At 38.2% G+C, this 13,455-nt stretch overlaps 1 protein-coding gene across 7 annotated transcripts in view; it reads left to right on the top strand.

The window, feature by feature from the left end:
* arnt2 (aryl-hydrocarbon receptor nuclear translocator 2) overlaps nucleotides 1-13,455 on the top strand; it is a 129,242-nt gene that overhangs the window by 106,743 nt on the left and 9,044 nt on the right. For 4 of the 7 annotated variants that reach the window (XM_053513080.1, XM_053513077.1, XM_053513075.1 and 1 more), the window contains 3 exons: nucleotides 154-253; nucleotides 1,012-1,153; nucleotides 2,715-2,883. In XM_053513080.1, the coding sequence (XP_053369055.1) occupies nucleotides 154-253; nucleotides 1,012-1,153; nucleotides 2,715-2,883 (411 nt within the window). The remainder of the gene's footprint in view (nucleotides 1-153; nucleotides 254-1,011; nucleotides 1,154-2,714; nucleotides 2,884-13,455) is intronic. The other 3 variants (XM_053513081.1, XM_053513076.1, XM_053513079.1) reach the window with 1 other exon arrangement.

The raw sequence follows: 13,455 nt of genomic DNA, 5'->3' as shown, positions 1-13,455 counted from the left end.
ATACAGATTGTCTTTGATTGTGCTGTATGTACCATGAGGCGAAGCCTGTTTTATGAGCTATGATCCTCCGAAGAGCTGATAAGCCAGTAGTGGATTGTGTTAGGTTGCACGATTATTTACCTTCTGTGTGTGTGTGTGTGTGTGTGTGTGTAGCGGATAAGAAGATGATGGTGCCCTCATCCACTGCAGGAGGACAACAGCTATATTCCCAGGGCAGCCCTTTCCAGCCAGGACACTCTGGCAAGAACTTCAGGTGAGCTGTGTGTGTGTGTGTGTGTGTGTGTGTGTGTGTGTGTGTGTGCTAGAGTGTTTTGCGTTACCATGAATTCCATTTAATGTGAAATGTGTGGGTATTATGATTTAATGCACACACCCTACAGTTGTTTATTCTGTCTCAGACATAAATGAAGGGATTATGGATTTCATTATTTTAGTGCATACCATCCACTGTGCATATTCTATAATTAGTCGCTAACAAACGACAGGATTTATTCACGAGTCAGAGCCACAACAGAGAAACAGATGCTCTATGGAAATCCCTGTAGATGAATCAAGCGCCTGCAGAGTGAATAAAAACCCAAAATGACTAACGCATATCGGATCTTTTTTTTAAAAGAGCTTTTATCTAAATTTGTAATGTAGAGCTGTGCTCATGGCTTTTTCTCGGCTTAAATCTCACAAACACTCCCTGCTCCTGCAGCTATTTCTGTTTACGATCACTCACCGTATTATCGATTCAACTCAACCATTCAAAATATGTAAACAAACCGTTTCTTTAATCATTATTAAAACGGAGGATAGTAAACATAAAATAGTGTTTACTTCATCTGTGTAGTATCCCTCTAGACTTCGATTTTCATTTCCGCCCCGTTCATGCCTGCAAATGCTAAACAGCTTTTCCGCAGTGCTGAAATCGACACTAGCGATTGCATTATGGGACTATCTCAGGCACCGAGACTTGAGAACGCACCCAATTTCTGATCCACCCTCTGTGTAATGTGTGTGTTGCAGCTCCTCAGTGATTCACGTCCCCGGAGTAAATGACATCCAGTCGTCTGCTGGGACAGCGGGGCAGAATCTGGCTCAAATCTCCCGTCAGATTAACTCCAGTCAGGTGCAGTGGTCAGGCAGCAGGCCACCATTCTCGGGCCAGGTGAGAGGCAGGCTTTCATGATGTCCTGTTTTTACTGTAACATTCCATGTCTTTCCCTTGCACACTTCCACGTGTTTGTTCACAGTGCAACAAACTATTCCAGTCCTTCTTAAGGTCCTACGATTTCTTGCCAATCTTTTCATTTCATCGTGCTCATGTTTATTTTTTGATAAAAGTTTAAAAGAAACCAAATCTCACTAAGTGCTGAAAAATAACACAATAATGACCAAACGGGAAAAATCACAACCTGACACACTGTGCACCAAACCTGCTAGCAATACAGATCACAATAGATCTACAATAGACACACAGTAGCTTTCATTTGTTGACGTCTCTCTTCCCATGAAATTTTTCGCCCACACTAGAAATAAAAAACCGATTCAATCTTCATTTAAACAACATATTATAACAATATATTCTGTATTTATTAAAACTAACAGTTATATGAATTACATGAATTTTATTTTGCACACTTTCTGGACGTTTTCCATATTTTGCACAGTTGTATAGCCATTATTGTGTATATTTTGTACAGCTTTATAAATATTTTTATATCCCATATTTTATATTTTGCAGTTTTTCTATATTTTATTCTTTATTCCATTTCCTAATTTATTTCTATTAACAATTTAGATTTTATGTCATGAGCGGTCGTATAAGTATTTCACTGCATATTGTACTGCGTATGACCTGTGTATGTGACAAATAAAATGTGAATTTAAATTTAAATTACAGGTCTCTCAAGCTCTGCATTAGTTAAAACTCATAGGATATGACATTTTTGTTTGTTTCTTTGGTTGTTGATGAAACTGGATTTTCATGATTTTTTTTCATGAATACCCCTTTTCTAAAGTGCCCCTGCAGAGAGTTAACGAATATATATAAAAAAAAAAATGAAAATCCATCTGATAAGTGAGACCCATTGACACTTCCAAGAACTTTCCCATCACATCACAACATGTCCCTCCACATACCCCTACTCTCCTGCCATTTTATCCCACACTTAGGCACATCTACCATTCACACTTCCATCCACACTTGTAGACCGTCATCCCTCTGCGTGATAGTTTCATTGGATCCAGACGCTCATGTGGGGAGAGAACGAGGGCTCACCTTTCGTGTGAACAAGTTTTACTAACCTGTGTACACAAAGAAATACACAGTTTTTCACATTTTTACTTTGTTGCTTAAGACAACCCCGGTAGCGATGGTAATTAAGTCCATCCACACAGTTTAGAGCTCTGTTAATCACTTAATGCTGAGCCTGATACAGTGTGTCTAATGTCAGATATGGTTATTTGTGGTGGAGGATGTAAAAAATAATTAGCATCTCATAGAATATTGTTGGTTCACAGCTTTCATCCATTACTTGTAGAAGCTTCCCGCGAATGCTGCACTCCCACAACAGATGGGAAATAAAGTGCTTTGTGTACTTCAGATCTGAATCTAGTTTACTGCAGTTCCTGCTAATATTCAAGGCATGCATGGTTAATATAAAGTGCCGAAGTGAGTATGTGATAAGTGCATGCTGAATGACTGTCCATGTGCTCATTTCTAACAGCAGCAGCTCCCAGCGCAGTCCAGTAAAGCTCAGTCCTCTCCATTCGCCATCGGCTCAAGTCACAGCTACCAGGCCGACCCATCTTCTTACAGCCCGCTGTCCAGCCCGGCCACTTCCTCCCCCAGCGGCAATGCCTACTCCAGTCTGACTAATCGCAGCACTGCATTCGGTAAGACATTTTCTCAATTACTTGAGAAAACAGTTTAGTCAATCCAGTCCACTCGGTGTCCAAGCATTTGATTTTATGTATTTATAGTTTGCGGGAATATATTAAGCAATGGAAGTTTTATATTTAAACTATATAGTTAACCTCAAAAATACATGGCTAAATATTTTATATACTTTTTTTAGACAGGCTGATAAAAGCAGGGATAGACTATATTTGCTAATTTTATTTGGTCAGGAAGCCTGAATCCCACACATGGGTACATTGAGTTGGTTATGGCATGTCCTCTATTGGAGCTTCCAAAAGAGGCGTTGGCTCAGCAATCGTTCTGGAAAGACCTCAGATCCTGCTGGCTCCAAAACAATGGTTATGTCTTCTGGCTATAAAGGGGAAAATAAAAAAGAAGTTTGATATTGCAATGAGTACAAAATAAAAGAGATCCTTTGTGGTAGAAACCAAGTCAAGCTGCTTCCACACTAGGCACCACTGATTTATACTGTACCCAGGTATGATTACATCCCAGCCACACCCTCGGCCCATGGGCTAACTTTCACATTAGTAATATTTTAACTTCCAGCCTACACTTGTGTATTATTACACTCCAAAATGCTGCCTGTAAATACGGAGTACAAGGAAGTCAACCTTCAGGCTAAACCCAATATTATTGTATCTCTAAAAAAAAAAAATTACAAATAAAAAAAAAGAGTAATTTATTAGTAATGCTATTGCATACCTTCCTACTTCTTCTGCTACAGATACTTAGTTATTTAGATGAGATTTCCACTTGTTACATGCACACAGAGATTATAGAGGAGATTTATTTGATGGCTCTGGTTGGCTTTTATTTTTTATTCAAACTGTGCAGAAGTATGCTGTAACATGCTCAAGAACATCTCCTCAAATGGACAAGAACGCTGATCTGTGGTCTGGCGAGTGTTTACATCACGCAAATGTACCGGACACTGAGGTCAAGTGTATTAGAATCCGTCTCTAAATCAGTAGTGTGAAAGTCCAAACTGGGATTGGAAAGCAAATCCTTTTTAATGAAACCATGATAAGCTCTGTTTTCAGAGAATAAGTAGGAGTTATGTCTTGTCAAAAGTTATGCAAAAAACATAATCTGTTACAAATTCTTAGTGAGACAAGTCCTAATACAAATGCCAATAAGGCTGAGACAAGTCTAATTCAATCCAGAAGACATCTCCGGGCCTGCTTTGTGTCTTACGGCCCTCAAAGACCAGAAAAAATTTGGTTTAATGCTGTGTACCAAAGCTTCAACACATGATTTAAATGCAGGGCAGTTTAAGGTGTTGATTTTCTGTAATGACATAACTGATGATGACTTGAATCGCATTGATGAATAAGTCCAGTTTTTTAGCTCTTTTTTGCATGTTATGTTATATTACTGCCCCATTCACAGGACAGTTAAAGAAACACCCCTGCTGCACGCTATTCCTTAGTAGATTTTAGTATTTCAGACATGATGTAACAGCAAAATTATATAAAGTTCATGGCTAGGATATGATAATAACATAATAACCTTTCAAATAACCTTTTCATTTGACTCGGTTTATGAACTGCTTATTTGTTTTTCTGACAAAGGCATTGTGTTTTGACCACAAGAGGCCTCTTATGGCCAATTGAAACCATGAGAAATAAATCATGAGAAATAAATCATATTATCAAGCTGTATCATCTGATGTTCTGCCATTCAAAAATTGAAAGGTCAGAATAGAAGGAAGAGAGGTAAATAAAACTGACTAGAAGGGCTTAATAATGTAGGCTAGGATGGGTAGACAAGTATTGTGTTTTAATTTTCTGTTTCATCCAATTTTTTAAATAACGTCAATCAAGACAACAAGAATAATTTGCTATATGACGTGATAAAATTGCGATACAGCAATCAGTATTTAGTATGACGTCCTTTATTCTTCAAAACCTGCTGGAACTGGCTGCAAAAGATGTCGGCAGTAAACGGGTGTCACTCATTTAATCCGTGTCTACTTGATTGCTTCCTAAACAGAAATTTAAGATCATCTACTTCTATCCCTTGTTTTAGCCATTTGTGTACAGAGGTGGACACTTGAGGTAAATGCACAACACATGAAATCGTTATGCTGGTGAGATTGATAAGCTTGGGCTGGAGAGGTGTGTTGCAGATTTAAGATAGTAGTGCATAACCCCTAGCTTTCTGCTCTAGTTTAATCTTTGCCTTCTAGGAAAACGGGCCTTGCATGATGAGGCAAGGCTGTGTGATATTACTGAACTGAATGCCGTTCAAGGCAAATCAGCTGATAGACTTCAGTTACTTGCTAGCGACATCAGTTTCATTGCAACATGTCTGTTTCAAAAAACGTTTGGCACAAAATATTGGATGAAGTCAAACATTACAAAGTATAATTTGTACTGAACTATTTTTACATTCTGTGTATGACACGGCTCAATGTGAAGTCGAACTGCTAGAAGTCTAAAATTTTGTTTCCTATAATTGCCTATCCTGAATAGTTCTATTGATCTTGTACTGCAGCATTTTGCCTTCAATTACAATTTTTGATTTTTTCTAAAAAACAAAAAAAAGCATAGCAGCTTGGCATGTTGCTGAGAAACTATAATAGTGTAGTCCTGTTGTCGTGTCCTTTAGATGGGGGTGGAAAGGTGGAAAACTTGTTCACACTGACACTCTTTTCAAGAATGTTATATGAATGTCTCCTTACAGGACACTTCACCGTATTAAAACAATACATTTTTATGCTAAACACCAATATTTTCTTTCACCAGTCTGTGTGAGTTAGGAGCAGTGTTGGGTGTAACGCGTTACTTTGGAGAGTACTTGGATTACTTTTTTGATGTAACAAGTAATCTAACTCATTAGGTCAGACATTTAAGTACTCAGTTATTTAGTTACTTTTTGAAAAACTTAATCTGCTATTTAGACAATTTATGTAATCCGTGAGCCAGACAGCAGTTATTCCCAATCCGTTAGTGTGTGTGTGAAGGTCGCCCTACAAGCCCCGTCCCCGATGACCCGCCCCTCCTGTTATTCCTGCTGTTATACCCCTATCTTACCTATGCGGTTTGACTATGTGAGGAAAGATGGAAACCTAATCACAGCACCAAAACTCACGGTGAATCATGATGAACCGTACTTATGGCCACCGCGCAAAACCACGTAGGTGAGATAAGGGTATTAGTAGTTAACAGATTATGGGCCAAACTTCGCTGAGTGATGATGGTAAAATAATTCTAAAGGTCTTGACTAAAAAAAAACATGCATGAGGAATCACAAAGTTGTTTTCATTTTCTGGAATGGAAAAGAACTCTAACTAGTTACTTTTATCAGAAAGTAATGCTGTAATGTAACTGATTAAAGACAGTAATTTTGCAATGTAATTAGTTACTCCCCCCCCAACAATGGTTAGGAGTTACTATAGAAATTATAGCATTAGAGGGTGAGCTTCAATATAAACCATTATGCTAAAGAAGGTTCTGAAAAAAAGGTTGCTGAAAAAATAAAATTAACCAACACCTACTGACCAGTCAGAATTAATTTTATAAATGTGTTAATTATTTCTCCTGTATCATTAGAGATTTTAATAAATGGCTTGGGATATAACAGCCTTTATATCATGGTGTAATGGAGTACGGTATATTACATCGTGGAGTAATGCTATAAGGCTAGTGAACAGGATACTACTTCTAAAGTAAAACAGAAGCTTGGATCATATTTTTGTTGGTAATAGTATAAAATATGCAGTTGGGTAAACTACAGTGAGCTAATCCCGGATCAGGACTCTCAACTCAGAGCAGCTTTCCTCATATGGTCACCGTTCTCGCGCCGAGCGCAAGTTTAGCAGATGCGTGCCGTGTGTGGAGAGAAGCCGATTAAGGATTACCGCACCGCTGGGAGACGAACACTCGCGAACCTGCTCTCAAGCTATCTAAGATATCAAACTGTGTGTCACATTCAGGCTCATTTACAAGCTGGAGTCATGAGCACACTTTCCATATCATGTGAGAAACTGACAGCCAGAAAGCGTATTAAACTGTAAACCAGAGACATCTCTAAAATGAATCATTCTTTATTCCAAACTGACGGTCAATTCATACATCCTAATGGACTGCCATAAAGCCTATTTTATTACAAACACATGCACTATTTTATGACGCTCATGAAAACAGCGGTTCACTGACCCGAAGAAGGAGAATGCCGTCTGCCATTTTCGGGACGGCTCTCGTTGCCCTCTAACATCGTATTGATTGTGTAACTTTGTGCTTGGCTTATTTTTTTACTACTTATTTACCCTTGTAATTATGTCTTCAAAGCATAAATCTGATGCAAATGGTGGTAATGAGAAAACAATCACGATTGAAAAGACAATGAAAATGAAGTAAACAGAAAGAAGTAAAAGGCAATTTCTACTAGAAGGTCTCTATTAAGAACAAATACCATTAAGTAAATACATCATAGAGCATTTTAGTGTTTTCTTAGCTCCCAGCATAAAACTTAAATAGCTAATCAACTCTTCAATGAATAGAAGTGAGTGTGGTAGAGTAGAGAAAATATGTAATGTGCAGGGCAGGGCATCCTCTAGGACCTGAACCAGGTCTGCGTTCATGCTTTCCTTTACTCGGGTAAAAAATAAATAAATAAATAAATAAATAAATAAATAAAACATATCCTTAGTGATGTGGTACTGTATCAAGGATTAAGGTTTTCTTTTTTTTTTTTCATTTTTCTTTTGTTAATTATTAACATTTTAAGTTCATGATTATATGTAATAAGCCACTCACTCACTTACTTATCTTCTTTACCGCTTTATCCTGTATTCAGAGTCACAGGGACCTGGAGCCTATCCCAGGAGACTTAGGGCATGGGGCAGGGTACACCCTGGACAGGGTGCCAATCCATCGCAGGGCACACACACATACACTCACACACCGGGCAATTTGGGAATGCCAATCAACCTAACTGAAGTACCCGGAGGAAATCCACCAAGCACGGGGAGAACATGCAAACTCCATGCACACAGAGACGGGGATCGAGCCTGGCCGGGAATCAAACCCGGACCCTGGAGGTGCAAGGCGACAGTGCCAACCACTACACCACCATAGCCAGTAGCCTATGTAAGCCAGTAGATTAGTAATTATTATAGAAATGATAACATATTAGTACAAGCAGATTGATAGAAACTTATAAAATTATAGCTGTCACTAGAGAACATGTATGCACATGTATGTCAATCAGCATTTGAATATTTTACATTCAAAAGTAGGCATGATGCAAAACAGTGAGATTCTGTATTGTTCAGGAGAAGAAAAAAAGTTTTTCATTAGTGAAAGCCTTCACCTCGTTCACTACCACTGATGAGCAGTCTGGCTTTTACACTTTTCGAAAATTGCTTCTCAAAGCCACGACAGATTGAATGGGAAAACAATGTTAGTGAGAATTTAGCTTTATCAGATCAATTGACGGGTTGGTGGGATGAAATTCTGCCTTAGAGCTTTGCCGCTTCTCTTTGCTTTGAGTGAAAGAGACAGTTTGTTTTCCTCTGAAACTAGAGATATCAAGCCTCAGCTTCAACCTTTTCTCTCTGTTATCAAAGTGCCTCGGAAATTGAAAGGACAGATAGTATGCCCTGCTGACGCTGTGCATTGCTCCTTCTGTCGTATTGTGTACAGATCAGAGAGATACCATCTTTTTCAATGACATAAAGAGTGCTAGATTTTTAAATCTTTTAGCTTCAGCAGGTTTCACCAGCTACAGTGGGGCAAAAAAGTATTTAGTCAGCCACCAATTGTGCAAGTTGTGCCACTTAAAAAGATGAGAGAGGCCTATAATTTTCAATATCAATAATAAAAAATAATAAAAAATCCAGAAAACCACATTGTAGGATTTTTAAAGAATTTATTTGCAAATTATGATGGAAAATAATTTGGTCAATAACAAAATTTCCCTCCAAACATTTTCTATGGGTTTGAGATTTCCAGGACCTTGAAATGCTTCTTACAAAGCCACTCATTCATTGCCCGGGCGGTGTGTTTGGAATCATTGTCATGCTGAAAGACCCAGCTACGTTTCATCTTTAATGCTCTTGCTGATAGAAGGAGGTTTTTCACTCAAAACCTCACGATACATGGCCCCATTTATTCTTTGCTTTACAAGGATCAGTCGTTCTGGTCCCTTTGCAGAAAAACAGCCCCAGAGCATTATGTTTCCACCCCCATGCTTCACAGTAGGTATGGTGTTCTTTGGATGGCACTTAGCGTTCTTTCTCCTCCAAACACGAAGTTCTATTTTGGTTTCATCTAACCATATGACATTTTTCCAATCCTCTTCTGGATTTGAGTCTCTGGTGGCGCAGTGTGTTACTGATGTTAGCCTTTGTTACTTTGGTTCCAGTTCTCTGCAGGTCATTCACTAGGGTGAGATTTTGCGTGGAGCCCCAGATCGAGGGAGATTATCAGTGGTCTTGTATGTTTTCCATTTTTTAATAATTGCTCCCACAGTTGATTTCTTCACACCAAGCTGCTTACCTATTGCAGATTCAGTCTTCCAAGCCTGGTGCAGGTCTACAATATTGTTTCTGGTGTCCTTTGACAGCTCTTTGGTCTTGGCCATAGTGTGAGTTTGGGGTGTGACTGTTTAAGGTTGTGGACAGGTGTCTTTTATACTAATAACAGATACCATTAATACAAGTAATGAGTGGAGGACAGAGAAGCCTCTTAAAGAAGTTGGTCAGTGAGAGCCAGAAATAGGTGACCGAACACTTATTTTCCATCATAATTTGCAAATAAATTCTTTAAAAATCCTACAATGTAATTTTCTGGATTTCTTCTTATTTTGTTTCTCATAGATGAGGTATACCTATGATGAAAGTTACAACCGTTTCTTAACGTTATAAGTGGGAGAACTTGCACAATTGGTGGCTGACTAAATACTTTTTTTGCCCCACTGTAATTGGAACACTGCAGGTGGAGAAAGTTATGAACTATAGTTGTTTTTATCAGCTTTAGTCCATAATTTCATTGTTCTCAGAAAGAACTTCATGTTACTGTGTGGTTTGTATAAAAAATATACACAAACTTCAACATCTTAATATTCACCCTATAGATAAAAGTTTACACAGACCTTGCCACCATACCTTTATTGGCTTCTAGACATCTAAGTCCAGAATCATCAGCATTTAAATTGTGTTGTTCTGCTTTTAGCAGCCAGAACAGCATCTTCATACAAGATTTTGGAGTGTAGCTATGAGCATTTGTGCCCTGGCTTGCAGTCAATATCACAGTTCATCCAAAAGCTGTTCAGTGAGTTTGAGGTCAAGGTTCTATACAGTCTTAATCTGTACAGTAAACTGTCTTAATGGACATTTACGCACAGAGGCATTCTCATGCTGGAACAGATCAGGACAGCACCTTCCTCAGATTGGTTGCAAAAAAGTTAGAAACATAAAATTGTCTTAAATGGTTTTACATGTTAAAGAATTAACATTAAGAATTAACCCTACATTAGAACTAAGTGGACTTAAAAAACGCCCCCAGATCATTGTCCTTCTTTGGTTGAATTTTCCTCTATGTACTATGCAGTCCAGTACGTAATGCTCCAAGATTGAAATTGACAAACAAACTCCCAGATAGTAGTAAGTGTAATTGATCTCTCTAGAGAGAGAATGCTTTCACTGCTCCAGACTACAGTGGTGGTGCGCTTTATACCACTTGGCTGTAGTGATGTTAGTAATCTTAGGCTTTGTACAGCCATGGACACCCATTTCATGACCTTCTAGACAATTTTTATCACACTATGTGCTTCAGCACTGGCCGGCTGGCCCCGTGAGTAGGCATGATCTACCACTTCATGTCTAGACTCTTGTATTTCACAATAATAGCACTTATTTTTGACCGTGGCAGAAGTAGCAGGGCAGAAATTTCATGAACTGAAGGTGACCTATGATAGTGCCTGGTTTTACGACACTGAGCATTATAGTGAGAGCCATTCTACTGCTCATGTTTGACTATGAAGATGGCATGGCTGTGTGCTTGAATTTATTTGCTTTTTAGTACTGTGTGTCTATGAAACGTAAAATCCATAACTTAGAAGGGTGCACTTGAATTTTTGCCATATAGTGTATTTTTTTAAGTGTTAATCTTAGATGACTTCTTCAGCTTTAGGTCTATGAGCAGTATATATTTCCTTTTTTCCTCATTTGTTGCCTTTGCCTGAGAACGCTTCACCTTTAGACATTAATTAGCACATCCATTTAATAATATATGTTCAATGGTGGTATTTATATTTCGCTTTGATTTGGAGAGTGTCTGACTCTCTGAGCGCCCGGAGGCCTTCGCCCACTCCGCGGAAATGAGCCTAGCCATGTCCAGATAATTCCCTTTTAATGTGTTTGTCATAAAACGAAATGGAGCATTGCTTGCGCTCTTCATACACAGCAGGGCTCCAAATACACGGCGGGAGAGCGAGGCGAAGCAGGGAAAGAGGGACCAAATTGAAACGTTACCCTTTTCTCTGATGGGATTAAAGGCATGGATTTTGTTCTGCCCAGCTGAGATATTAATTTGCATTGTTCTAAATTCTTTTGCTGTTGTTGAATTAATACAGGTTTTATAATGTCACTCATGTTTCTGTATCATTTTGACAGGACTAGAGAGGTAATACCAAGGAAATACTCGTTTCAAAGTGGTTTTGTACTCCTGTGAGAGCGAGTAAATAGACGAAGAATGTCTGAAAAGATGAATTGAACAGGTAAATAGTTTAGAACTGTAAAATTCCTTTCAGATGCATTAGAATTTTAATAACTTAAGATAATTACAATGTTATTATTTTAAGGGCATCGAAATATTAATACACCTTTCATTTTATGGTTCCACAAACAAAATGAACGATAGTAGCAAACACCACGAGATTAAATAACTGTCGGTTTCTTATGCAAAGAAAACCAGGATGCAAATCCTCATAAAATTTAATGTTGCACATTCAATTTTCACTAATCTCTTTGTAGATTTCATGTCTGTGATATTTAACTTGGGTTTTAGATTTATGTTTAGAGTCCATGTAACAATTCACAGCACTCCAATTTATAGCTCATTTCACTCAAACATATTTGTATACATTATGATAACTAGCTTTCCTGTTAGAACAACTATCAGATCTAAATATACCCAGCCAAAAGCCATTTCACTGACAGGGAAAAGACATATGATACAAACACCAACATATGTGTCTGGTTAAAGTTACCCCTGGTGTGTGCTAAATTTACCTCTGTGAAATTATGATCATCCACCCTCAAACAGGTGCTTTGAATCTTAAACACTAAGTTTTAAATAGTTTTAAGAAAAGGGAGTAGATATAACGTAACTCACCTCTTATTAGTGTTTACTCGCCTCTGACTAGCATTTACCTGCCTCATATTAGCGTTTACTCGCCTCTGACTAGCGTTTACTTCCCTCATATTAGTGTTTACTTGCCTCTGACTAGCGTTTACTCGCCTCATATTAGCATTTACTCGCCTCTGACTAGCGTTTACTTCCCTCATATTAGTGTTTACTTGCATCTGACTAGCGTTTACTCGCCTCATATTAGCATTTACTCGCCTCTGACTAGCGTTTACTTCCCTCATATTAGTGTTTACTTGCCTCTGACTAGCGTTTACCCGCCTCATATTAGCATTTACTCGCCTCTGACTAGCGTTTACTTCCCTCATATTAGTGTTTACTTGCCTCTGACTAGCGTTTACCCGCCTCATATTAGCATTTACTCGCCTCTGACTAGCGTTTACTTGCCTCATATTAGTGTTTACTCGCCTCTGACTTGCGTTTACCCGCCTCATATTAGCATTTACTCGCCTCTAACCAGCATTTGCCCACCCCTGACTAGCGTGTAGTCACCTCTGACTAGTGTTTACCTGCTTCTGAGAACCATTTCACCAGATCAAACCGTAGTGTGCTCTGTATTGAGCTGCTTGGTCAGCATCTACGGTACCTTGACTGTCTGCTGTGAACAGTCGATCAACAGTTGACAACATTTATATACAATTATATATAATATAACAATTTTGAAAGCGTTTAAATGGTAAGCCTCCTCCTGCCAAAGCCAACAAAAGACCTAAAACTCAAAGTGAGAGGGGAAAAGAACAACATAAATGTGTGTTATGAATATTATTTTATATTATTATAGAGCTAGCCAGGTAATTATGTGATTTCTAGTTTTTATAATATTCATCCTTTTCTCATTGACATGCATGATGGATTGTTCTTTTCTTTAAATGGTAGCTGATGTTAAAAATCTCCCATACTGTGACTTTTATACTCTTAATGGTGATTAATACACTTCATGGACTTTAGCAATGTTTATTCTTTTCATGCTGTTATTTAACAAAGAATTTCTGCTTCAGTGTTTTTTTTTTTTTTCAAGAAATATCACAAATATTTTTTACTGATGTGCCATGGAATGCCTATCATATCATTTATAGTTTACTCATCTCTTTTTTTAAACCACTGCAGCCTTGCTAGGGGTGTTTGTGACTAAAGGATCCATTTAAACATCGACCACAAATAAAAAGAGTG

The sequence above is a fragment of the Clarias gariepinus genome, chromosome 15 (assembly GCF_024256425.1).
Source record: "Clarias gariepinus isolate MV-2021 ecotype Netherlands chromosome 15, CGAR_prim_01v2, whole genome shotgun sequence".
NCBI lineage: Eukaryota > Metazoa > Chordata > Actinopteri > Siluriformes > Clariidae > Clarias > Clarias gariepinus.
This window is presented reverse-complemented; position numbering and strand designations above follow the sequence as displayed.